The 25,464-nt window shown below is 47.2% G+C and overlaps 6 protein-coding genes across 6 annotated transcripts; 2 read left to right on the forward strand and 4 right to left on the reverse strand.

Moving 5' to 3' along the window:
- Positions 1-2,477: 2,477 nt before the first annotated feature.
- Positions 2,478-4,334, forward strand: F4813DRAFT_378344 (uncharacterized protein; the record flags this gene model as incomplete). The annotated part of the gene is made up of 4 exons (XM_049245328.1): positions 2,478-2,561; positions 2,719-4,027; positions 4,089-4,232; positions 4,288-4,334. The coding sequence occupies 4 exons, from the start codon at positions 2,478-2,480 to the stop codon at positions 4,332-4,334; spliced, it is 1,584 nt and encodes a 527-aa protein (XP_049104912.1).
- A 4,841-nt stretch (positions 4,335-9,175) lies between these two features.
- Positions 9,176-9,633, reverse strand: F4813DRAFT_14971 (uncharacterized protein). The gene has a single exon (XM_049238944.1). The coding sequence runs from the start codon at positions 9,512-9,514 to the stop codon at positions 9,230-9,232; it is 285 nt and encodes a 94-aa protein (XP_049104913.1). The 5' UTR covers positions 9,515-9,633; the 3' UTR covers positions 9,176-9,229.
- F4813DRAFT_14981 (uncharacterized protein) lies at positions 9,197-15,456 on the reverse strand. Its single transcript, XM_049238945.1, has one exon. It carries the CDS (start codon positions 14,706-14,708, stop codon positions 9,753-9,755), a length of 4,956 nt encoding a protein of 1,651 aa, XP_049104914.1. The 5' UTR covers positions 14,709-15,456; the 3' UTR covers positions 9,197-9,752.
- A 1-nt stretch (position 15,457) lies between these two features.
- On the reverse strand, positions 15,458-19,427 carry F4813DRAFT_14969 (Cse1-domain-containing protein). Its single transcript, XM_049238943.1, has 7 exons — positions 19,272-19,427; positions 19,003-19,145; positions 18,597-18,935; positions 17,235-18,547; positions 17,100-17,182; positions 16,740-17,043; positions 15,458-16,689 (listed from the first exon to the last, which is right to left on the reverse strand). Exons 1-7 carry the CDS (start codon positions 19,339-19,341, stop codon positions 16,062-16,064), a joined length of 2,880 nt encoding a protein of 959 aa, XP_049104915.1. The 5' UTR covers positions 19,342-19,427; the 3' UTR covers positions 15,458-16,061.
- A 2,329-nt stretch (positions 19,428-21,756) lies between these two features.
- On the forward strand, positions 21,757-22,848 carry F4813DRAFT_342449 (NADPH-dependent FMN reductase family protein). Its single transcript, XM_049241415.1, has 2 exons — positions 21,757-22,136; positions 22,264-22,848. Exons 1-2 carry the CDS (start codon positions 21,953-21,955, stop codon positions 22,683-22,685), a joined length of 606 nt encoding a protein of 201 aa, XP_049104916.1. The 5' UTR covers positions 21,757-21,952; the 3' UTR covers positions 22,686-22,848.
- Positions 22,849-23,059: 211 nt separating this feature from the next.
- Positions 23,060-25,387, reverse strand: F4813DRAFT_395003 (uncharacterized protein; the record flags this gene model as incomplete). Its single annotated transcript, XM_049247647.1, has 3 exons — positions 23,060-23,442; positions 23,541-23,809; positions 23,871-25,387. The coding sequence occupies 3 exons, from the start codon at positions 25,385-25,387 to the stop codon at positions 23,234-23,236; spliced, it is 1,995 nt and encodes a 664-aa protein (XP_049104917.1). The 3' UTR covers positions 23,060-23,233.
- Positions 25,388-25,464: the final 77 nt, after the last annotated feature.

The raw sequence follows: 25,464 nt of genomic DNA on the forward strand, positions 1-25,464 counted from the left end.
CATACATAGGTACTTTAACTTACATACTTGAGGACCTACTTAAATATTAAAATACTTATTAATCGCGGAATTTAATCTTATAAACTTTACCAAGATACCGGGATAATTTGAAAAAGAACCTACATACATGTACATAGTGATAGGTATTAATGGATATGTACCCACTTGTTACTTCTGCGTTCTTAACATTCCGCAACCCGAACGTCAGAATTGAGGCAAGAACATGCAATTGAAGGAAGTAAAGCAGGTAGTAACACAAGCAAGTGGTGTGACTAATTAGGAAATATACTGGTTTCAGCGCGGCTATAAGCGAGGTGGGGTAGTTGACTGCTACGGTCTGCAGATTATCATGCCTTCCAAAATTTACATCGTCCAACAGCAGCCGCGGTAGACAATAATGGGGAGGTTAAGGTTATAGAACGGTGGTTAATGCCTTAAAGGGACATCTCCGTAGACACGAGCCCGTCGATGCGACACCATATTATATGTATTTTTATTTTATTTTAATTTTTCGATAGCTACTTCGTATAACTATGTAAAAAAGATAACAATACCTACCTAATAAAAAGCTTCGAGTAATATACAAGAGAATCGACTCGGCCGCTTTCACATTGAAAAAGCTATAAGTTACTTAAAGAAATGGTCAAAATATTCGGCATATCCGATGCTATAGTGCACATTCCTCCGGAAGTTAAAATCGCTAGTCAGCACCATTCTATGTATTCATAGGTTCGCACCTACCTACACAGGTAGAATGATGTAGGTTAGCATGCAAGTGCGAACTTGCCTTTATCGGCAATAAGAACGTTATGTACCTACATCAAATAGGTACCTAGTTCCCGTCCTTGGCAGGTAAGGTAGTTTAGCGTACCCGAGTTGGAACACCCATCGGCGTTTCCTCTTGATGCTTGTGTTGGCTATGCTAGGGTCTTAAAAATCTTTAGCAAAAATAAACCATATCCCAGCACCTCCAACGCTTATCATTCTCACCTAGTCTCTACCTACTTCTTACCATGTTGCATTGCATTTGTACTACCAACTCGCAACTCTTAATTCGATTAGATCGCCTCGGGGGAACAAGACTCCCAATCATTCAACTATATTCAAGGTCACGCCCCAACATGCAGGTATAGACGTATCCTTCGGGGAGTAGTACATGTCGAATTCGCTATCGAGGTCATCATCAAAGTTTTACAAATGTTATCCTTTTAGTACCTAATGTATGTACGACTCGAACATGGTCGTCGCAAAATCAGCGGCATGTGTGCACGTTCATTTATACACACTCAGTGTGTGTTCTGCACGTTATATTGCCCAATGTTACCCCCACACACAACTAGCATTGCCCCGAGCAATGCTGAAAACCCTAAGCTGCTAACTTAGGTATTGTCCAGCATGGTCAATACTATGCGCATGCTACTCTAGAAGCATACATGTACGACTGGGCCCCAGCTGTATAGAAACGTGAAGGACATATGCCGTGCTATTCTTGGGCTGGCTATTCAGGTCTAATGCCCGTTATTATTTTGCGTTGCCATCCTCAGCGCAAGATCCCTTTAACTTAGCATCAATATTATTAAGTACGAATAAATAAAGCCGGTGAGTGCCCGTGTTACCAGGCGTCTTGACTCACTTACACCATTTTCATGCGTTGCATCTGTCTGACGCTGATGCTCTTGATAGCGACCCTAGAAGTACATCCACCACTACCGTAGTGGTATCAAACCGTATACATTGTCAGCTTCCTTTAACTGCTCGGGATCCAGAGCGGAGACTAGTGGAACAACGCTCTTCACCGCTGGTCGCCCTCTATTACAAACGGACATCGGCTTTGATATTATTAATTGCATCCGATTAGGCAGTTTATATACATGTACCTTTGGCGTGGCGTCTGTATGTACAGGTATGTAATACCAAGGAATACACTTGCTGCGGCAAATGGAGCTCTGCACTTGTGGCGGCAAGTCGCTTACCTCTCTTATCGCATCACTCTACTACAGCGGGCTTACCGTCCCCTGTATCCGGGTCCCGGTTGCCCGTACCATACTATGGGCATTGAAAAGGCTCATTTCGCATTTCGGCCGCTACGGCTACTCCTCGATCGTTATCCTAGCTCTCATTACTGACCTGTTGGAATTTCTAGTAGCTGAAAGATCCTCCCAACCCCGGCACCAGAGCAGCGCCACATCCTTTCCCACCTGGTTAGTGTGGAACGTTTCATGCGTTACAAGCCTCAATAAGGCTCCTTTCTATAATCTAGTATAGGAGACGCTTGGTATTTGATGATGCTTATGTCATAAAGCTTCTACTATTCGGTGAGATTAGACCTGGTGAGTAATTTCGGCATAGTCTGCTGACAGCTTAGGCCAATCCTAGTCGAGTTTTACTTCCGACTTAACTATACTAATATATAACCTAGGAATATCCAAAGTTCATCGGTGATGAAGTGCATGCTCGGTATTTGGTAGCTCTAAGAAATGCTTCCCGGTCAACCAGCCACTACGTCCGGACACCGTGGAGGCTCACGTCGGTCTCAGGTGACCCTCATCAGGGACCACCAGGTCAGTAGCCTACTATAGCGTTTTATTATGTCCGGTTCGAGCCAGGAAATGGACATATTCATAAAGACGACTTTTTGAGTTATATCGTAGCTCACTCATAATGGTTTCCTAAAGCCAACTACCTAGATGAAAACACACTAACCTAAATGACCTACAGGCTTGCATCCCCCTTACTAGGATACTCGGCGACGGTGACATTGTCGTTCTTCTCACACCAGTCGTTCCACCTGCCCAACTAGATGTTGGTAAAGACAGCGACCCGTTTGAGCCATTAGGCCGAGCCTTGGCCGCGAGACATCCATGGATTCGACATGTTCCGTACACCTCACGGAACGGGTTAACTGGCATACATGTCGGTTTCATCAAACGAGCCAAAGTTGTCATCTTCGTCATCTCGGGGTCTCCATACACCGGACAATCTTCACAGGTTGAGATTGGCCTAATGGCGCGGAAGATAGGTGAACAACGCCCGCAAATCATCATGGCATGCCAAAATGTACATGATCTCGGCCTTATGGAAGTAAACTTCCCTACAATTGTCCAGCTGCCTGGATATCTACCTTCTGATTTGCAGGTTGCGGCTGCCGTTCTGTTTGGTGAAGCTACAGCCACAGGTACCGCGGGGTTAGATGTGCAGTCATTGATGATAGAGCCGAAATTCTGGCCTCCAGAGAGTTGGGATGCTCTTAATGTCGCTCCAGTACATGAGCTTTGGAATCAGTGTTTACCGGATCAGTTTCACCTGGAGAAATTCCCCCTGCAGTCATTGCTCCAGCGGGATGGTTACGCGATGCATTTCGTCGTGAGACTTCCTGAGAACCGCGAAGTTATCGGGTTCTGTGCGACTTATACTACATTTGTTGATAGAGAAGGTGAGAGACTTATCGGGTCGTTGGCTATGATCATTGTTAAACCAGCGTATCGGCGGCGGGGGATCGGGCTTAGCCTGTATGAGCACGCTCTCAAACAACTTAAAAGAATACGGGGAGTGGATCGAATTCAATTGGGTTCTACGTTCCCCCGCCTTCTGAGCGGTATTCCTGCCGCTTCTGCGTCTGAGGGCTGGTTTCGGAGGCGGGGTTGGCAAATGGATGGGCAGGCTCCAGGCCATGGTCAAGATATTTGCGACTGGCTCTTGAGGATCGATGATTGGCCGAGCGGTGGATTGTCAGCGTCTTCCTCCGGGCTGACTTTCCGACAGGGCACATTCGACGATTTCCCCTTGATCGCAGACTTTGTAGAAAAGGAGTCTGCTCGCAAAGACTATACGGGTTGGTATGACCAATACGTGAATCTCGCTCAGGATGGCCGCATCAGTGATATAGTCCTAGGATGGGAACAATCGGAAATCATCGCTTCTGCATTAATATATACCCCGAATGAGGCTAGTTCATTGGCACAAGACCTTCCTTGGGCACGGACGATTGGATCTGATGTGGGGGGTGTAGCGTGCATCTGCATTGCAGGTTGGTAACAGTCAAAGCTCATCAAAATTGTTCGAAGATTCTCAACTGACCCGGGCTTTAGACGGTAATGCGGCGATGACAATCAGTAAGGACACTGCTATGATTAGATTACTCGATGCTTGCGTCACCATACTCAAAGACCAAGGAATGAAACGCGTGTTTCTCGATGCTGTGAAAGGTGGTTATGAGGGGTTTCAATCGATGGGTAAGTTCTGTCATCCAACCATGAGTATTCCCAATCTTAACGTTATATTTTATAGGGTTCCAGAAGTGGGCTATATATAAAGATCTATGGAAATCGACATAAATATAGCCTTGACGGCTGACCTTGAATACTGATTGAAACGTTAGGGAACTTCCACGATGCGTGTGCTAACATTTCATGGCACGTCACGTCGTCTGCGGACTTTTTACTTGTGCTCCAGCTTAGCAACTCTGTAAAGCCACTCCAATACGCCCTTAAGTAGAGCGACCCTCGTCTGCTCATGGGCATGGTCACGAAATCAAAGCGAAATGAACGCAAGGAGAGTTCCCTTGTCGTGGAGTACTATGGGTCGAAATTTTCAACTAAGGATACCGAAGCAATTTGTACGGTGTTCTAAGTGGGCTGTACAACATTCGGCATTACAGGGGCTCTGCTATTCTTATGAGACATGGTGTAGGAACCGATATGGGGTTGGAATCTTCAATAGGTCATACGAAGTTGACATTGAATCAGCTATCAAGAATTACGCCAAAGGCTCTTCTGTTCATTTGGATAAGCACGATGACGATAGGTACCAAAGTGGTGATTCGTTCTCAGCGCACATGAGATCTCGACCAAGATTTCACGGTGTTGAGCAACTCACTGGTTCTAACAGTCGATGAGGGACTTCTACGACGGAAATTGCGTAAGAAATCCAATTCATGGTGGATGGCACTCTCTGGCAGTACTGCTTATTGGCTTAGCTGACGTTGAGTAACAACTGGAGTCATGAGAGAATGACCTAACCTAGTGGTTTAAGAGGCTCGGCTCCGGGCCAAGATTCGCTAATATCAATTTACTTCCGAGCCAGCGTATTCGGATTTAACCTCTCCAATTCAGAATTAAAATATTAAAAGCAGAATAGTCCGGCAATCCGCATCAGTGTGTAGTGTAAATAGGGCGCTTCAATGGCCCCTTCAGCCTATCCGAATAGCAAGGCAGGCTATAACATTCAGCCCACCAAGGTTCGATGAACGAATCTAAGGCATATCCCGTACTACTTCGTAGTGTTGGAATCCTTGATGACACCTTGACGCAAGCGGGGGTTTGTGGGGGCGGAATCCTTCGTGGTCGCTGCCCAACTAAGCAGAATTGGTCCGACGACGACCTCAGCGGCTTAGAGATTCAAAATGATTATCACTTGCTTGCTTCTGTAGTAGGTGAAACAAGACTGAAGGAGGGCCAAGATGCGGGGGTCATACGCAAGATGAACCTCAAATCGCAGGTCATAAAGATTCTTCACGTTACTCCCTCACGTTGAGATGCTCATATAGCATTCGAGAGTTTACTCAGAAGATACAATTCTTACAACTAAGACCTTATGGTACAAAGCGTCCATATAAGCCGAGTATACTTCTATCGCTTTCTTCCTCAATCCCTTCAGCAATCCACTTCACGATCGAAATTTGACACTTGAAAGGGACTGCCGCATTTCGTTCGATTGATGCTATTGTACTCGAGACGGACACGTAGATCAATGGTACTACCCTACGAGATCGGATAGGTAGTCTCTAAATTTTTGTGTTACCCCGAGCGTAGCCAAGTTACTGGGCAGTATTGGTGGGCAAATTGACATACGGAGAGGTTCAGATCAACGTACCATAGTGAGCCCAGAGAAGTGTCACAACGCAGACCAGCTCAGATAAAAGTACCATTACTGTATAGAAAGGTGCAATGTTTATTGCATCTTTGTGCCGCTCCAATGGCAAACCAGTATGTGTCGCACGAAAGCTGCGAGTTGCAATGCATTGGCTAGATATATGCAACCTCAGGCCTGTATGTAAGTACTTGCAAGTAAAGACTCCGCGAGGACGGATTCACCCATCTGACCTATCTGACACAGGGAATATAAGCGCAGCAAATCTTACTGCTTGAGCACTGCTTGAGCACTTAAGTTTTGTAAACTCTTAATCCCGCGAAGTTGAAGGTGCCAAGGCTCAAACAAGAAGTAAGTCGTATTTCGGCTTTTCTACATACGCACATGAGCTAAACGTTGTCAGCACACGGTATAAATATGGTTCCGATCGTTACCAATTCCAGCTACGCGGACTTGGTAGCCGAGCCGCCACGGGAGATATGTATGTCTCGTTCCACGGTTCATATTCATAGTCTGAGCATGGGCTAGCCACAAACAGCAACTGTTTTACCATGCGTTGGATCTCGCGGGTAGGTGACATAGTCTTCTCCCTTGCTTACCTTACCTAGAGACTTTTATAACAACCGGCCAGATCAAATCTGATTCGAAATGTGAGTTTGACAAGACTACGAAGAGGCCTAAAAGGCTATTATTCGATAATGGCATCTTAGCTGCTACACGAGTATCACCCATAACCCATACGTGTTTAATCACCATGATACGTACAACCATGGCAACATGGAAATATGATAGCATGGGAGACTCGACGGCTCGGCTCGGATCTAAATTTAACCAAGTTGATCAACATATACCTAATCAACATATAGGCCGGCTCCGGGACATTTACCTTTTTATCTTACCGATTTGCTCTAGTACGGGGGAAACCTACACGCGACGTGTCGTCGTTATGCAACCCGGGCCTAGCGAGCGCTTCGAATATATATATTTCCGCCGCATAATGCTGGTACCTACAGTACGAACCAGGGTAACAAAATCTCTCCACAGACGGTTTTCTGGTAGGGCTATCCCTATTGGTAAAAAATGCACTTGTAGGAGTTTCGCGTCCACATGCCTACCTAGCTCACTCAACTCCAATCAAATCATCCAAAGGCCATATCATTGTCCTACGTCAATGCTTGATGCAATGTATGGTTGGACAATTCCCACTCCCTCCCCCCCGTCCTCAGATATTTTTTTCTTCTTCTTGCATTCGTCTCCAAGGCGGTTGCGGGCCGAGAGACGCATAGTAAGCTAGGCCTTACGTCAAACAGCCTTAAAGGATCCAACCTTTCCTTATTGGAAAGATGCTGACCGCCGTGGGTAAGGTTCTTGGTATTATTACATTATATACTTGGATCTTTTAGCCCTATTCCAATCAGGCAATAAATATTCCGAGGGGGGCGGAAACCAAAGAAGAAGCCCAACTTTATAATTCAATGACTCTGTAACTATGTAACGCGCGCAGTGCCGGTGTACTGCATCAGGCCACTCGCGCATAGGATGGAACGAAACGAAGCCATGTGGTCGATTGGCTAGTTGCCGCCATCACACCGGTCTAGGTATTTACACTCTTTTCACCCTTCCCCCTCGTTATTGATTACCTACCTCTGTCGTAGGTATATACACACATATTCTTAGGTAGGTACTGTCATGTAAGTCTGCCTTGTGCAACCATACCAAGACCCCTTTTCTTCTTCTCCTTTCCTTGCGTGTCGTTGGTTCGTACCCGTCTCACATCTTACTGGCTTCCATAATTGTCATCGTGTGCCCGTCTGTGTGCCCGTCCTACCCTCCTACACGCCTATATTGGAATCTAAATACCTACTTTGCTATCTACCTCCTAACCTACCTACCTACCTACCTATTTATTACCTTACCCGCGGGAAATACCCCCTCCCTCCCCCCGTCTGTTTAACCCGGAGCGTGCAGGCAGTTTCGGTAACTCTTTACAGAAATTCCCGAAGGCGCATGAGAGCGTCAGCATAGAGAAATGTCATAGTAAAAGGGCCTGGTAACACAATACACACACAACATCTAAATGCCTGTTTGGGATACCCCTACCGCTTGTCCATTTCACTGCCACATGTACTACGTCAAACTTATTCTGTATCCGCTCGTAACCATCATACAAGCTTAAATAATTCCTTTTATTGCCTATTGCCTATTGCCTATTGCCTAGTGCCTAGTGCCTAGTGCCTAGGAACTAAGCTAAGTTACAGGTTAAGCGTATTCCTGTGTTCCGTTGCATACACGGACTTACTTGTCTACCTACCTACATACCTTCTAACTACTTAACATATCTAGGTAGCATTGAACCTAGGACCTGGCACGACTATGCCCTACGCAATACATGAGGCTTGCATAGCTGCATTACAACGACGTAGCGTAGTAGAGCTAAGCTGCCGACGAACTAAAGAGGCAGCATTCCGGGCTCGAAACCTTGCGCATATCATTACAGGTAGGTTCCATATGGCTATCCTGCCAACCCCCCTACCCTCCTCCCCCCTGGCGGTAGATCATAAAGACTAACGCACGCATGCGGTATAGCCCGCCGAGAAACACACCTACCTACCTACCTTAGGTATGTATATTGGTAGGTACTAAGGTATACTATTAGGTTAACTACCTAATGTAAAAATCCCAACCGGCTTCTGCGGCTCTCACCTAAGCCTGACTAACCCCTGTCCCGTGTACTTACCTACACATACCTACCTATAGTACCACCACAGCGACTAATACCTACCTTACCTACCTACCTAGAAGACTGATGTGCGCTGTGCTGTGCTGTGCTGTTGCTGTTGCTGTTGCTGCTGCTGCAGTGTGTAAGCCAGCCATCACGCACCTACCTGTCGTAACCTCGTGCCATGTGTGTCCTTTCCCTTACCCTCCTCGCCCATGCCTTTTTGTGTAACCAACCCCATACCATACCCATCTCATCCTAGGTAGGGATTCTATCCTATCCCATGCCCCCCATAATCGGGCGGCCGAGGAAGGACGGGGGAAAAAGAAAGGAAAAAAAAAGAGAGCGAGTTACTCAGACTGGCATTCTGTGCGACCTGCGCTTATTTTCCCCGTTACATTGCGACTACATAGTAAGTAATACCCGTTGCCATGCGAGGAGATCAGACCAACGTGGGAGAAAGGAAGACGAGTCACAAGAAACGAACTTTTTTTTTATAACAATTATGACTGGATTGTTGTGGCGGCGTGCCTAACTTCTCTTTATAGTATCATATCACGAAATGAGTAGACTTTTTGATTTCCCTCCCCCATTAGCCCCTGCCCCTACCCTCCCCCTTCCAATCCCCGTCCTATCCTTCCGTTACGCAAGTATCGTCATCGTAAAGTCAGTACCAAAAACGTCACTATCGGAATCTCGTACGTCTAGATAATAGTAGTACCTACTAACGGGTTGACAGGACTTCGTAAACATGAGTAAGAGGTAGTAGCCATGTACAATAAAGCATTCATTCTCGGCAGTAATATGTCCAGATGGAAGAGAAACCTTTTTTTTTCTTCGAAACCGCTCCAACAGGATACCTTGGGTTAGGTAGATAAACAAGTAGAAACAGAAAGAAGGAAGGAAGAAAAGAGGCAATATAAACATCAGTGGTATTTCCCCCCATTAGCCTAGACGCCGTGCTTTTTTGTTGTTGTCATCTCGGAGAGAGAAGACACTTCCCTGAAACCGTATGAAAACCCCCCTGCTTTTTTGTCGTACACAAAATCATAGATTTGCGTAACTAATCCTTTCATTCCTTCGTTACGAAAAGGCCACTTCGAGGTTAAAAGAAAACCAAAAAAAAACTAGGTGGTGGCACAGCACAACGCAGCAGAAGCAGCATCTACGCCGACCATTTAGAGAAGTCAACGCTGTCAACTAGGGCGTCCACCCCGTTGGTCGTCATAACCTCTGTGTTATCCGTCGTAGCAGTCGACAGCATCGAGGAGCGGTGAGAGTTCTGCTCGCTCGAGGCGGAGAAGAAGGTGGCTACAGACGATCGGCGAAGGCTGCTGAAGCTGTCGCGAACCGTGCTACCTGATCTCGCGGCCTCTAATTGGGCAGTGGTGGCGCTGCCGAGCGAAGTCGTGTTACCGTGGCCGTGGCCCAGGGCAGTTCCCGGTGGCGAGGGCGACGGACCCCCATGGCCCTGATGGGGTACCGCCGACGCCTTCGGTCCGTACTTATCGCGGAGCCTCTTGATCTCCCTCAGCCGGTTGCGCCACGCAGAGACGTGCTCACCACCCTCGCGGTGGGCCCACACCAGCGAGAAGACTGACGCGTTCAGCGCTAGGAGCCGGATGAAGTCGGGTAGGGCTCTCAAGCTGACGATCTTGGTCTCGGAAGCAGGTGAGATCTCGGGGAACCCAGGCTTGCTCATCAGGCGGACTTTGTAGTACGATTCTGCGACGTCCTTCGGCGTTCTCTGCCTAGTAGCAACGAACGAGGCGCGAGATTCGGGTGTGATGACGATGTTGACGAAATTAAATTCCGATGGGAACGTGTCGAACTTGAAGGGCAACCCAGAATCGTTGAAAATGATGTTCACGAAGTCGTTCCCGATATGGCGCTTCTTTAGGGTACACTGAGGATCGTGATCTAGATTTGTGGGCATCTGCGTGGTGACGTGGAACACAATCTCCGTCACCCTATCTCTCCAGCAGAACGTATACTGCCCATCCGTGTCATACTGCCTGTCTAGGCCTTGCGTATTGAATGTTGCACCATTGAGTTTGGTCAAAGTGCCGAGGCCGTTGAGGAATTCTACGTAATCCCCGCTGCCAGAAATATTAGACAGAATTTCTGTCTCGTGTGTTTGGTTCTCTCCGATATATATTACGCCGACCTTGTGACCATCTACCGTCGAGTTGTGGTCGAACATCCTTATAGCTCTGTTAACTACGTCATCATCAGGTAGTGGAACAGGGCGTGAAAGATCGTTTCCTTGCGGCATGGAGGATAGAAGCTGTACTAGCAGATGGTTGGGTAAAATGTTTATAATCCCTGTATGGCTATCTCTCACGCTTTCACTTATAGGACGCTGATGTGCCGGAGGTGGTCGGAAGAGCTCGCGTATCGTATACGATGATGTTCCAGATGGCTGACGTTTGGTGATTTGTGCCCAACCCGTAGCCGTAGCCTGTTCAATCGTAACGATGCTATTTCCAATCAACCATCTCTTCTTAAGTATTTCTCCGAATCTATCCGAAGTGAACAAAGGGTCCGCCGCGGATTCATCGACATCAGCATACGTGACCCTCTGGATGAAGTCCATCGTAAGATGTGCTTGCTCGTCCGATGCTTGGGGCCCATCGACATCTACAAATAAGTTTCTTGCAATCCATCCAACGTGGTTTGTACGGTCCGGAAGCTTCAGAGCCAGGAACCAGAATACGATGACGTGATATGCTAGAGTATAGACATACTGGGGTAAATCATCTGAAGTATTTGGGTTGAATTGACCCTCACTTGCGGCAGCTGCCGATGAATCGCTGATTGAACTGGTTCTATATGCCTGCTTCCTCCCTCTTACGTACTGTAGGTATCGGAAACAAATTCCAAAGACAATACGGTACTCGTCTTCCCGAAAATTGGCGTATAAGGAGGGCAACCTACTGAGACAAGCTAGAAACTCCAGAATGTGCATGGCGACATGCGGTTGAGTGATGATCTGCGCCATCTTCTGAAGGATCGTGACTAGAGCCTTGCCCGTCGAGGAAGGGAGCTCGTGACAGCATATAGTAAGCGCGTGTATACAGCATTTCGCGCTTCGTTCCCACGTTGCTATACCATGCACGAACGTGCGAACAATCTCGTCTTCTTCTGCCTTCTGAAAGTATTTGTGATAACTGAGGATCATAGTCAAAGTATGGAAAAGGCAGATGGCAACATCTGCTCGGCGCAATCCGAAAACACTTGGAGGTTCCTGGAAATTATTCATTTTGATCTGCTCACAAATTACCCGTCTCAATTCCTGGAGTTCTACTGTGGCATTCTGAAAAATAGCATGGTTGCTCAGCTGCGAGGGTAGGTGGACAAGGATGAAGCTGTAAACTTCCCAATCACAGCTTTGCCGCACCAAGTTCAGTATCACCTCAAGCCATATCCTGGTCTCCAAAACCTTTACCTGTGACAAGCCATCTACTTCAGCAGCATTATCAGAAGTGCTGCAATAAAGTACCATGCTTGCAGCTTGAGATGGAGCTTCTGGCAAGGCATCCGTATCAGAGGCGATCCACAGCGGTTGATACGCACTCGTAGCCATTTTACTACCACTTCCTGACCTTAACGGATAACCCCGATCTTGCATCTGACCTTGCCCAAGGGATATACCGCGTGATGAGCGAGCAGACCCAGCAGCTTCACTTCGCGAGTTTCTCCCGGTATATGAAGCTTCCTCGGCGATTTTACGCGTCATTGACTCCTCTGTTCGGTATAAGGACGTGGCGAGACTGTTCGTCTCGGTATGAGCAGTGACAAATATACGATTAGCCCAATCGGCTCTTAAGCGGAATAGTAGTTGCATCGCAGTGATACGGGCATCTGTTTCGCTGGAGTTTAACTCGGCTATTGACACGAGAACACGGAACAGCCGCACTGATTTGGTCGCGTCGTAATTTAGAACTCGTAAGAAGACTTTCACATAGCCCCGTACAACTACGTTAGATGGGGTTTGATTCACAGCTGACTTTATGTGTTGCGGAGTTGATGTCTGCTCCGGGGGAAGAGAAAGCGAAGAAGATATGGAACGTAGTCGATTATTCCCGACTATACCTCGGAGCGTGTCGACAACGTAAGAGAAAAGGGAGAAGGGTGCCGTACTAGCAACGCCAACGGCAAACGATACGATCTCTTGTAGTAATATAATATCGGCCTCTCCCGCCACATCCGCTAATAAGCGCCTCACTAATTCTGGAATGAAGTCTGGCTCGAACTGATCATTAATGAGCTCAATCATGTCGTAAACCTCTGTAAAGGCCTGCAGGGCGCGCAGACGAACGTCAGTTGATCGTTTTCTATCTGCTAAAAACGCATCCAACACTAGGCTCAAATTGGTCTCCCAAAGAGGATCTGAGGGCGAACAACATCGGAACTTCTTGAAATATTCAAGTACCAAGATTGCCCCAGAGTCGGGGAGAGCGCGGTGGATTTTAGTAAAGAAGAGAATACAATCCTGTCTTTGGATAAGGGTATTAGGTTGCTCTGGTTGTATAACCTCTAGTTTCTGACTGTCGCCATCTCCTTGATCTAAAGACGCACCCTCATGCTTTTGGGTAATAGCAGGGGATTCATCCAATAGTATGCCCTCGAGGCGACGTATCAGCTTCATCAATTCTCGGGCCAGCATGCTCTCAGCGGAATCACTCTCTTCTGGGGCCAGGAGTGCTTCGATAGGATTCTCAGGTTTAGTAAGGGACTCGACAACAACCCCGGCACATATGACCGCGACATCAAAAACAGGTGTCCAATCTTCATCAGCCAGCATATTGTTAATATTACCCTGGCTGTCGCAGAATAACGAATTCGTTAGTCGTAAAATATCGAGATGTATTTTCCAAGCAGACGTAGCATGGACCACTGTGGACAGGCCATCGACCAAAAGAGCATATGGAACTGCTGGATATCCTTTCTCGGAACTCTTCGACACAAGCTTAGTGAGCACTGATAGTGCGCCCCTGACCTCACGAACGACCTCCTTTTTCTTATCCGCATTTTCTGGAAGACAGGCCAAAACATCAAGAAGTAGCCTTACAGTAGTATGTCCATTGTGCGACCGACATAGCATGCTCATAGTATGCCACGCATCTTTCTGTAGGTTGGGGACCAGACAATGTATAGAGCAGAGAATATGGACGCAGCTCTTTAATTTGTCCGCGGGAATTGCTCCAAATGTCACAATAGCATCCATAACGCCAATACACGCCTGTAGATCCTCTTCAACACTAGTGTTCATGCAGATATCCAGTAGCTTTTCGATCAAAACTTCGGCCGCATCGTCATCAGCGACATTGAAATTGAATTTGATTACGTCGGTAATGAAACTGAACAAGTCCGTAAAGTTTCTATCTTCACCGGTCGCTAACGCCTTCCCCTTCATCCGCGACCCTTGTTTCTTCGCGGCGCCTCTTGCCGCCCGTACTGCCTCGAATGCTTCCTCGAGCCACCTGGACAATAATGGGAACACGTCGTAATCAAAACCGGACAGATTTCGGGCATGGTTCGTTAAATCGACAAGAGCAGCAAGTTGTAAATGGAAATCTTCCGGATTGGCTTCGGCGGATATAGTCTGGAAGTACTCGTTGCGCTCCAAGTCGGTTGAAGAGGTATGTTTAACACATTCCCTCAGAAGTTCCCATCCGGAAGATCGAACCGTCTTAGGATTGGTAGGATCAACCAGATCTTTAGCTGCGTACCAAATATCTAATACTGGACTGAGGGGGTAACCTGCAACGGTATGGCGCAATGCATCAGCTGCTGCGACTCGCTGGGTCATCGATCCGTTCTTCAACAGCTCAAACGATTCAGCATGCTGGGATGGAATGCCGCGGAGGATGTTTGGTGTAGCGCTGAGACGTTCGGCAAGTTGTACGCTGATAGAGGGACCAGATGATTGTACGGGAGCCGGGGGAGATTTGGTCAACTTAGCAGCACCGGCGAGACCTTTGAAGACGCTGGCGAGCCCGCTACTGCCTTTGGTATCTCGAGGTGAGGAGCCATCATCTCCAGGTGATGGCGACATATCTTCAGTCTGCCGTTCTTCACCGGCCTTCCGGCCCAGAAAAGCTATACGACGAAACATATTAGCTGTGAGAGCATAGCTTCATGATTGAATGTAGTCGAAAACAAACAGTACCCGTTTTCAGTAGCACGGGACAAGATTCCAGGAGCGATTACGGAAGACGGCATAGTAGGTACGCGGTAAGTGGGCAATCAAAACATGTGGACTTACGAGCAAATCGGGTCTTGCATAAGGGTGGGAAGGGGAGAAGAAAATCAAAAGGTGATACGAAGAGCCAATATAAATTTCAAGCGTCTCTCAAGTGCGGGATTCCGACCGAACACAAACGCGTGACTCGTTCTTGTTTAGAAAGTGGCCCAGCCTGGTAACCTGGTAGCCTGGTAGCCAGATAGCTTGGTAGTTTGGTAGCTTGGTAGCTCGTAATATTACAGGCTTAATTCCTCTACACCCTCTTTCTTCCTGGCCACTACCGAATAAGTCGCAAAGAGGGCGGTGGTGTCGGCGGCGGCGGTAGAAATAAACGATTTCGGTGGGCTCTAGTTTGTGTTCGTTTGGACGATGGAACGTGGTAGTACATTGGGGAGATACAGGCGGGAAGCTTTTTCGATGTCGGCTTCGGAGGGAGATGCAGTCGTTATGCAGTTGTCGGATTGAACAAACAGGCTACATGGGCTATGTATATGGTGGCTACATATGGTACTACCTAATGGGCTACATAAGAGAAGATCTTGGTAGGTTGGTAGGTTGGTAATTTGTAGTTTGGTAGTCTGGTAGTGAAGATTGGGGGGCCTTTGGGGGGAGGAGGGGGGGATCTTGGGGAACTTTGAACGTCGTTCTTTACAAAAGATTTCTCCACAATATAACCCTTTTAGTTCTCCTGCAGCTTCCGCGCCATCTCTTTCTCCGTTTTAACCAATCCATATCCCTGCGTATCTCTAGCTGTGGCTCAGATGATGCAAAGCTGAGTTGACTAATCTTTTCACCTTCCAGCTTCTGCACAATAATAATCCCCACTACTTATTCAATTAGTATTTCATTTTAATAAATATCAAAATATCAAAATATCAAAACATCAAAACAATGCAAACAAATTCTCCTCAAAGTGACACCTTGGAATGATATCACCGCATTGCAGCAAATGGCCATATGACTATCTACTATTTTTGTCATTTATTTTGCCCCGGGCCGAGATAGGCGTACCCCGGAACTGAATCTTTTGTCTTATCTACCTCAAGTATGTAGGCCACCAATTATGGCGGCGGGGTGTATGCCTGTGATACGCCAAAGACCAAGATCCTTTGAGAACAACCTTACAAATCCTTTTTTCAAATGACCCTGAGACGCTCATTTCTCACATGGCCATCCGTTCATTATGCCATGTACTTTTACTCTACTTAATCCCAGCCGCCGGATCTAGCTTACGTAGATTGCCATTGCTTGTCTTCCCTCCTCCGTAAGCCTCACCTGCAAATATTGGGCGATCGCGCCATTGTGTCGAACATTGGCCTCAGTAAGGTATTGCCGCACCCAAACCGTGATGTCCTGGATCTCGGGATAATCATCCCGAGTAGATTTTTTGCATGTATTGAGAGCGGTGAAACCTAGGCCGAAGCCAATGTCGTCTACATCCGCCTCATTGACTACATCATCTCCAACGCCTCCTGTTACCTTGGGTGGATTTAGTAGCAACTTCAGCATCGCTTCGCATGTGAATCGCCACCCCTTGAGGTAACGTTGGGCAAAAGCAGCGCTATCTCCCATCGACTTGGCGAATGATATAACGGCGAGTTTGCGGTCGATCGGGCGCACAAGCAGCTCCGAGCTTGGGAGAATGATACTAAGGTAGATCTGAGTGAATAGATTGTTCTGAATCAGGTCTACTTGGCTGACGAAGAAATCTGTGCCTAAGCCTGCCTCCACTCTGGCTGACACTAGGTGATAGAATCGTACGAATCGAAGCTTGAACGAATCAGATGGGGCCTTTTGGAGCTTTGTGAAAAGAAGAGACAGGATTTCTTTAAAGTAAGGCTCCAAAGCACTTCTAAGGATAGGGTTAGCGGCGTAATACCGATTCTATTGAACAAAACGTACCTCTCGATCGATATAGTAATTGCCTCTAGCAAATCGAATGCATTCTGTTCTGTCTTCTTGCCAGCAAGGAGAGTCTGGAAGATACCTAGAACCGGCTGAATGTAGTTTTCTGCTACTATAGTGCGGGATGCTCTAGGTATTATAGCAGCTAATAATCTCGTGAGAGCTGGGACGTTTCCTCTCGTTTCCCAGAGCGTTGGCATCATCAAAGGTTGCACCAACGCTTGGTATTGGTTGGGAAGTGCGCCAGTTGGTTCGAATTCCAGTAGCTTGGCCCAGAGTTGAAACACATATGGCATGAACTCTGAAATGTAATCTGTCAGTATCGAGCATTTTAACACGAAGAACGTTCGCACGTACCGTTCACATCCTCCGTCACTATTGCGTTGAAAGGTGCCCATAGCAGCTCCTCTAGTTTTGACGTCCCACCAGCCGAGCCGAAGCTACTTTGTTTAGTTGAAGCCTATAGGGGAGGAACCTAGGGGCGAAGCTTACCTTATAACTGCACCTAGGGCTTCGAAATGATAATAGTAAAAGCGTGGGTTGCTCGGGTTCGCCTTGATGGTATTCGTGATCCCAATCAGATGGTCTAAGACCATAGCAACAAAATTTGCGATGCCAGTGTTCATGACGATTAGTACCCGCATGATACAACGCATGAGGAACTCGTTTTCCTGCATCTTTGCCGGTGAGTTCTCCTTTTCTACAAGCTTGAAGAGATGGTCGAGCAGACCCTTCGCGAATGGCTCGATATCAGCTCTGCCGAAAAAGCGAACACCAGAATCATCTGTTAAGTATAGAAGCCTCTCGACACAGATAGCTGCGTATGTGTAAACGACGTAGTTCGACGAGGCCATATTCTGGATTAGGGGCTGGAACGCAGCCTGCCATTGCTCTTTGGTCAGTTGGCTTCGGAAGGTGTAGAGGTATTTGATTGCGTCGACCTTAGAAATTGGCTCGACACCCGCATCTGAAATAAGGTCATTGGCAATGTGCTGCTGGAAGAAGTCGACTACATTGACGAGCGAATTGATCGTCCTGACGCCATGTGCTGCAGTTACCGCTCCTTTAGCTGCGATCGATAAGAACAGTGAGATAGCCGTATCCTTGTCCTTCCAGTTCGTCCTGCCTTGCTCCAGATAGTGGCTAATATATCTTCCTGCGACATCAGTGACCAATTTCTCGAAATTTCCTTGAAGCTGTCTTAGGAAGTCGGTAGCTGCTCTTCGCCGTGAATCTGTGTCTGATCCCTCAAGGTCGCGACGGATAAACTCAATAGGTTCATCCTCAAACAGTTCAATATCGGACTCTCTCAGTGCAACATTGGGCAGCACCACCTTTTCTACAACTTGTCCCAAAACTGATTCGTCGTTGAAAGCTAGGGAGTGCCGTGGGTTTGCAGCAATTGCCGTCAGGAAATGTAGCGCTTTGCTGACAAGATTATCGTACTTGGTCTCGGGTCCAATCGCAGAGAGTAAGTTCCACGCGCTATTAATAAAAACCTGCGCGTATCGACCGAAATCGTCGTCAAATTTCGTGACGTATAGCTGCAAAACTTCGCAGATGTCGGCCTTGACTATTTCAACTACGCCAGCTTCTGAATCGTCGTCTGTCGCTAGCAGTGGGTTTTCGTAGGTCAAGTACTTGTGAAGTAGGGTCGATAGGTGCTCCAAAGTCGATTCGAACTGGGGTGGCATATCCTGGCAGGATAGATCGTAAAATACTTTAACGAGTAGACTCAACGTATCGAAGTAACCCTTCAGAGCCTCCTTGTCGTTGGCGTGAGCAGTGATCTGTTGGTCTGTAGCCTGTCCTAGTATTAGCTGAAAGTAGCGACTGGCGGGGAAGCGCACTTACACTCAGAAGATTTAGGAATGGCACAGCAAATGTGTTCAGAACGTGGTTGATCTCTGTGTACAGATCATCAGAGCGGTATAGCGGCCGCCACCTAACGAAGATAGAGTGTGCAACTTCCAGCACGCCATTGTTGACCTTGAAGTTATCAGGCGAAAAACGTGATACGAGATTGGCAACAAGAGTATCCCATCGGCTCCAGAAATCAGAATCGGCAATTATACTGATAGCCTCACCCAACTGCGTTTGGATGGTGGAGGGACACGCAATCATAAGCCCAATAAGCTCCTGCTTTATCGTGTTAACCTCCTCGATGGGAAGCTTGTAGTTGCCTTCTTCATCCTGGACGGCGTAGGTATTAGCATTAGACGTGTCGTGGTGTTGGATTGTACCGCTTATAACAACATACCACATAGTTGTGTCGGATGTAGTTCTTGAAGCAAAGTGCTCCGGCGAGGCGGGTCTTGGGTTGAAGACTCTCGGTCGCTACTATCTTGAGCAGCTGTAGCGAAAACTGAGGCTTCTTTTCTTCAACCTTGAGCTCGTTCTCGGCTATTAACAATTTAAATGTCAGTTTGAAGGCCAGCTATAAGCTATAGTAGCCGTGGTCGCAGAGTGGGAATAGCGACAACTTATATGCGACACCATGGGGCGGGGCAGAAGAGCTCTCTTACGTACCTCTCTTATGCTTCACAGGGTCGAGAGTCGCATCCAACAGCTGGGCGATATGGCCCAGGTCCGAAGCCATGATGGCTGCTGCTCGTCGTGGCCGAAAGAGTTGGAATGCTAGAGTTGATGGGTGTATGCGTGCGTTTACGGTTAGGAAAAGTTGTTGGCGGGAGATTTAGACAATGTTAGGTTGCGCTTTGTACGTAGTGCATCTTTTAGTATTTAGCGTTAAGCCAATTACTATTTTTATTTTATTTTATTGACATTTTACTGTTGCCTTGCAAGTGTTTGGCCGACGAGGCAACCACAACCACTAACAAAGCTTTCTGGTGGTCTGTGCATAGGCAGTTTCTAGGTACGGGATAAATGAAAGAGGGGCATAGTGGGGTTAATATGCTTAAATCAGCTACCTGTCCTTTGATAAGCCCAAAGCCCCACCATCCCACCATCATCATCATCATAGAGGTGCACAGCATAGAAGCTACCAGCAATCAGGGGACTTATGGGTACCTACCTAGGTACGGTATAAAGATGAATTGCACGTGACTTCCACCTTCATAGTCTTAGACACCTTGCTCAATACACTCTTTAATACTCTGACATATAGCTTCCTCTGGTTTAGGCCTAAGGACTTTATTGAGATCTTGTTAAGATTATAAAGGCATCTTAAAACAAATATGCAGTCACTGCCCTCCATAGTTCAGGGCTAGAGTCTATCGCAGAACAGCGAAGCTTCTTCATACTTCCTAGTCTGTCTCGTAATAGATCCGAGCAAATAAAAACTTAGATCGCAATGTATAGGTACTTAGGGATTCTTAGAGGTTGATAAAACTAACATTAACCCAGTAAATATGCGTATATTACAAATGCAAAGTCTGGATCATACTTACCTGCCTAAGATATATCTTAGTTTTACCTGGCAATAACGATCATAGTTGTCATACTATAATGCTACCTAGCTAGGGAGTTTTTGAAATACTTAGGCCGTCCCGAGTTCGAGCATCAATAGGTAATGTTCTTGATGAAAGTCGTCTCATCACATTCTTATTAATCGCTTATTAATCCCCAGGGTTTAGGCGTAGTAGAATCCCTCGAAAAGACTTCTCGTTCTTTCGGAGACATATTGTGGTCTTTCGGAAACATAATTGTTGAAGTCTGTTCATATTTGTAGCTTATCGTACGGTATAGCAATACCCACCTTGGATTAAGAGCAGAATCGGCTTGCAACTGAGGCAAATTAAGATAAATGAGACTTCAACAATCAATACATAGATAGATTTGGTATGCTTGAAAATAAGAACTATCGATTGTGATAGAGGGACTACGCGTCCATTTTGGGGGCAAGAGAGATGACCGGGCGGCTTAAAGACTTCCTCCGTCCCGCCTGTTGGCTTTAACTCGCACACCGAACTAGAGACTAGAGTATCATTCGGCTCGTTGTTGAGCCGGTATTTAACTTTGTGTCCGGATTGTGGCGTCCAGTCGATGAAATATTACGGGCTTCCAAAATCCCGGGTTGACCAATAACTCTCTTCTATATCGCGAAGCCGGAGACATAACCACCGCTAGACCGGGGACCCCACATCGGATGTTCTGATCTACCGGGCTTTGTCCTGTTTCTGCGGGGGGCTTTTTACATAAATACGCGTAGCTGGGAGACTCGTCGGCATAGGTACGTAATGAGGTATAGAAGATGCCTTATACCATGGTATCTTGTCTTAGGCATAGGCTGGGTTGGAGAGTTGTGGCTGCTGATCGCGTAATCTCGGTAGCTTTGATTTGTTAATACGGCGGCTCTGCTGTAATGTCTGTGACTGGTAAGCTGTCAGCGTTATATAACACCTATAATACGGAAGTCTCCAATTACAAAAAGTTGTCAGTTTTTCGAAGATAAGTTCCCGAAATAGTCATCGGCGATAAGCAAGACGTACTGTTCGGGCGTAGTAGCCCACCCATCGGCGTTGTTTCCCTTCTCCACATTCCGTATGCGCAGTAAGTACCCACGTATTTATCGGCCCCGCCAATTACTCAATTTAGTCAAAAATCTTGTCGTTATCCAATCAGAAGTCGACGAGCTGCTCTAATGTCTGTACAACATCACAACATGGCACATGTTGAATATGTGTCGCAATCCGCGTCCGAACGGACGCAGCGCCCGATGGACACGGATTGCGAAACTCCAGCGTAGTAGTAAAGCAGCGAAGCAGCGAAGTAGGCAGCAGAGTAGTTGAAAGAAGGATCCGATAATTCGACTAGCCTCTAGAATATTCCGTAATAGGAAACAGACAAAAATTCATAGCTTATTTCCCATCCCATCACGTATTTAGGTAGCTTACGATATCATTTTTCGAGCTACAATCCTCCTTACAAATCCAATACCCCGGTGCCGGGGCGGACTTGTCACACATCCGAGCTGCGAGCACTGCATATGCTCTAACACCGGGTTATAATGTTGCGACGTCCTGCATTGATACCTTATATATATATAAGGGACCATAGCTCAACAATAGTTAAAGGACCCGAAGCCGGATAGAACCTTGAGACGTGCATGCCCTAGGGTGAAAGATATCGTATTTAAAACACCACGCCCATCCTCCTTCTAGATCTTACTTTTTTCCGTAGACATCTCTCCCTCTTCCTCTTCCTCTTCCCCCCTTCTCTCTCGGCCTGACGTCAAAAATAAACTCAAGATGGCTCCGAAATCAGTCGCTGTTATTACGATGAGCACCCGGGGTACCCGGGTCGGACCCAATGTAGCCAGTTTCGTCCGGAATATTATCGAGAAGCCTCTAGCAGCGGACGGCATATCCGTTACCGATGTAGACGTCGTCAAGTTTAACCTCCCCGTCTATAACGAAAAAGTAGCTCCCATCAGTAAGTACCTAGGCTCTTACATGTAGCATTTTCCCTGCTCTCCTTATTACATTGCCATGCAGCCTCGAAGAATATACAGGAATGGCTTATAACCTCTTTTGGGAACTCGACCTAACACTACTGGCAGTGGTGCCCGAGCAGGCCTCTTTCGAATATGAGCATTCCAAGGCCTGGAGCGCTGAGATAATCAAGTACGATGGCTATGTCCTCGTCATCCCCGAGTACAACTACTCGATGGCTGGAGGCACCAAGAATGCCATCGACTACTTACTCCACGAGTGGAAGGGAAAGCCGGTTGCCATCGTCAGCTACGGTGGTGGAGGTGGCGTCAACGCCAGTGAGCAGGCTAAGGGTGTTCTTACCAACATGGGCCTCAAAGTTGTCGAAACGCGGCCTCAACTAGCTTTTGCTAAGCCAGACTTATTCGGCATCATAGGCACAGGGAAACTGGGAGATGAGACCGTGAAGGCTTGGGAAGCAGAGCATACCCCGAGCATACAGAAGGCTGCTGAAGAGTTGAAGACCTTGTTATCGCAACCTAGTGCTTGAGACGATGCTCCCAAGGAAGAAGAAACCAAGCTACGGTCGGTTAGCCGGATGATGAGAGCGGGTGATGCTATGTATCCCAAATACCAGGATTAACAGTCTTGACTGAGTTTTCTTTTCACGTCAACAACTAGCTAGCTAGCCACCAATAGACCGTTTCACGACATCTTGTTTTCCGAGGACCCTCTACAAAAACGGGTACATTTATATAAGTGGTCAGGTACACCTTCTACAACTTTCGTACTCATAACATTCTTAGCTTGAGCAGGTAGACCTTAATTTGTCGTGTAGTCGTGAATGTGTCAGAGAGGAAGACCCTTGATTTGTATCATATATAAAGTGGATATTAGGATAGTAGTATTAAACTATTAACACCTGCCTTTCTACCCAGACCTAGTAGATCTGCCCTTAGCTCACTTATACCCCGACAGAATGAGTATAATTATCACGTTCTAAATAATGCAAAACAAAGAAATATCATTGAAAAACATATCTAACAGATCTCAAACATATTCCAACTCAAATCCAACCTTCTATCCACCAATCCTCTCTCACTCACACAACGACTCCAGCTCCAGTTGTTCGAAAAGCTCTGCCGGCGCCAGCTCCGGCATCACAGCCATACTCAGGTCCGAGATAGCGTCGATAACCAGGTGGCATACAAACTCTGCAAAAGCCGAGTCCTTATTGTCGGAGACGAGCTCGAACTTGATTTGCATGTGGTTCATGTATGGATTCTCGGAGGTGCCCATTATAGCAGCTGTTGATGGAGGTTAGCGTGCCAAATTCGCATACTCCCCGTAGGATATAGGAGGGGTGACGGGGAGTGAGTTTTCACCGCTTGGGGCTAATACTTACTAACAACTTCCGGCCCTGCGCAGAGGCGTCCTCTATAGCTGCAAACCGTTTCGGGTGGTGGACCGTCTAGAATGCGTCTATCTAGAGACTTGCCTTCGTCTTCTGATAGAAAGGGGCTTCGTCCGTCGAGAATCGGCCCGCTTCCGCAGCCTGACTCGGTGGGATCCGCGTCAGACTTATACTCGACTTCTTTACAGGATTGCGAAGCAGCTCGTTCCCAACTAGCTACGGCCGCAGCGAGTAGGCGTTCTCGGGTGTCTGTGCTATTGCTATTTGATGGAGCAAGTTATTAGCGATACATGAAAGTAGCGATGACTGGGGTCAACTCACTATTGGCTTCCTATGATCTTGGCTTGGAGTGTCAGATAAGCATCTCCGTCGGATACCACAGTTCCCATGTTCTTGATTTCGGCGCCCTTGGTATAGTCGCATATGTTTGAGTTATCGGGACACAATGGGTGAAGCTGGCTGTAAAGATTCTGTCTGAGGTCCTTGCCTCCGTTCTTATCGTCCGCATCGCCGACGGGGACAGACGTGTTGGATAAAAGGACACCGAATGACTGAGCTAAAGGAGTAACTGTACAGGACGGAACTGAAGTACAGGTAGCAGCGGCGGGAACCTCAGCCCCGCCAACGCCAGTACATGCTTGGCAACCAACAGTCCACGTCTGGGTCGTGATGCTGATGGGGTTTGGCAAGGTCTTGGTTGGTAGAGCAGTGTAGTCACAACTCTGGGTATACACAGATACCGACGGAAGGGTAAGTAGCGGAAGCGTTGTTGAGCCTTCGCAGATACATCCTGGAGCAGTTATTCCTAGACCAGGGTCCATATCCTGCATAACACATGACGGCTTTGGTGGCGGCGGGGGTGTCGTCATGGGACGAGAGCTTGTAGACGGACCTTTATCGTAAGAGCTTGCTGGCGAGGGTAAACCTGTGACGGTAGATATAACAAGTGATGTGGGTATATTTTCGCTAATGGAGCATTCACTTGCTGCATCTCTCTTCCTATATCTAGGAAGAAAACCACTATTATCTCTTTTGGCAGCATTGCTACCACATGGATCATTGGAAATTTCGTCCCCGTCGGGAGGACTACTGTCTATAGCCTGCTCTGCTGGTGGTTGATTGGTAACTGCCTCGTATTTTACGCCGAGATCGTCCGCCATCTGTTGACAGGTCACCCCTCTCTGGTCCCTGATGCTGCACAGACTTATTGGACGTCCGGTATTCTTTATAGCCGGATTATCTTGAGCCTCTTGACCGTGAAAGCCCCAGGTAGCTATCATAGACCCTTCGGGGTATTTCGTCTCTGCTGCTGTACTGCTGCGCAGAAGAGGCCAGATAGGATCGCCAGCGCTCTTCCTAACTTCTTCGAACCAATGGTAGGTAGCGTCTTCGACATGAAAATCCCTTTTTCCATTCTTCTTCCAGTTTTCGGTCCGGGCACGCCAAACTGGGGCTGTTTCTTTATTATTAAGCATTGCCCCCCAATACGGACCTCTTGCCTTAGTCGATACATAAACCGAATTGGTATCAGGTGTCCATAAGGCGGATATAAGGCAACCACCAAGTTGATTGGTGATTCTATATTGCCCTTGCTGGGCCAATAGCCAATTGAAGTGCGCGCTGGCTATTCTGTGCAATATTTCCATATTCATCTCGTCGAATCCTTCCTCTTTGTACGAGGCGTGCCATGTCTTTCCATCAGAGGTGCCAGAATAACCACGGTCAGTTGTAAATAATTCCATTGCACGCTGTCCATCAGCTGGGGGCATATAACGAGATACAGCCCTGGTCACGCTGGCGAACCAGCAGATGTTGATCAAAGAGGCAATAATATACATGATAAGAACTGTCAAACAATTATATAACTTAGATATAGATATAGGAGGTCGATCAGGATGCAGAACTCTGTCTTCTC

Source organism: Daldinia decipiens (genome assembly GCF_022478715.1).
Source record: "Daldinia decipiens strain CBS 113046 unplaced genomic scaffold F4813scaffold_1, whole genome shotgun sequence".
NCBI classification, from domain to species: Eukaryota; Fungi; Ascomycota; class Sordariomycetes; order Xylariales; family Hypoxylaceae; genus Daldinia; species Daldinia decipiens.

Excerpts from the sequence above, each read along its gene's own strand:
- F4813DRAFT_14969 (XM_049238943.1), bottom strand. The coding sequence starts at position 19,341 with ATGGCTTCGGACCTGGGCCATATCGCCCAGCTGTTGGATGCGACTCTC. Across the intron at positions 18,936-19,002 it reads ACATCCGACACAACTATGTG|GATGAAGAAGGCAACTACAA; the intron begins GTATGTTGTTAT and ends TACGCCGTCCAG. Across the intron at positions 17,183-17,234 it reads GCCCTAGGTGCAGTTATAAG|CTTCGGCTCGGCTGGTGGGA; the intron begins GTAAGCTTCGCC and ends TAAACAAAGTAG.
- F4813DRAFT_14981 (XM_049238945.1), bottom strand. The coding sequence starts at position 14,708 with ATGTTTCGTCGTATAGCTTTTCTGGGCCGGAAGGCCGGTGAAGAACGG.
- F4813DRAFT_14971 (XM_049238944.1), bottom strand. The coding sequence starts at position 9,514 with ATGTTTATATTGCCTCTTTTCTTCCTTCCTTCTTTCTGTTTCTACTTG.
- F4813DRAFT_342449 (XM_049241415.1), top strand. The coding sequence starts at position 21,953 with ATGGCTCCGAAATCAGTCGCTGTTATTACGATGAGCACCCGGGGTACC. Across the intron at positions 22,137-22,263 it reads CGAAAAAGTAGCTCCCATCA|TGGTGCCCGAGCAGGCCTCT; the intron begins GTAAGTACCTAG and ends CACTACTGGCAG.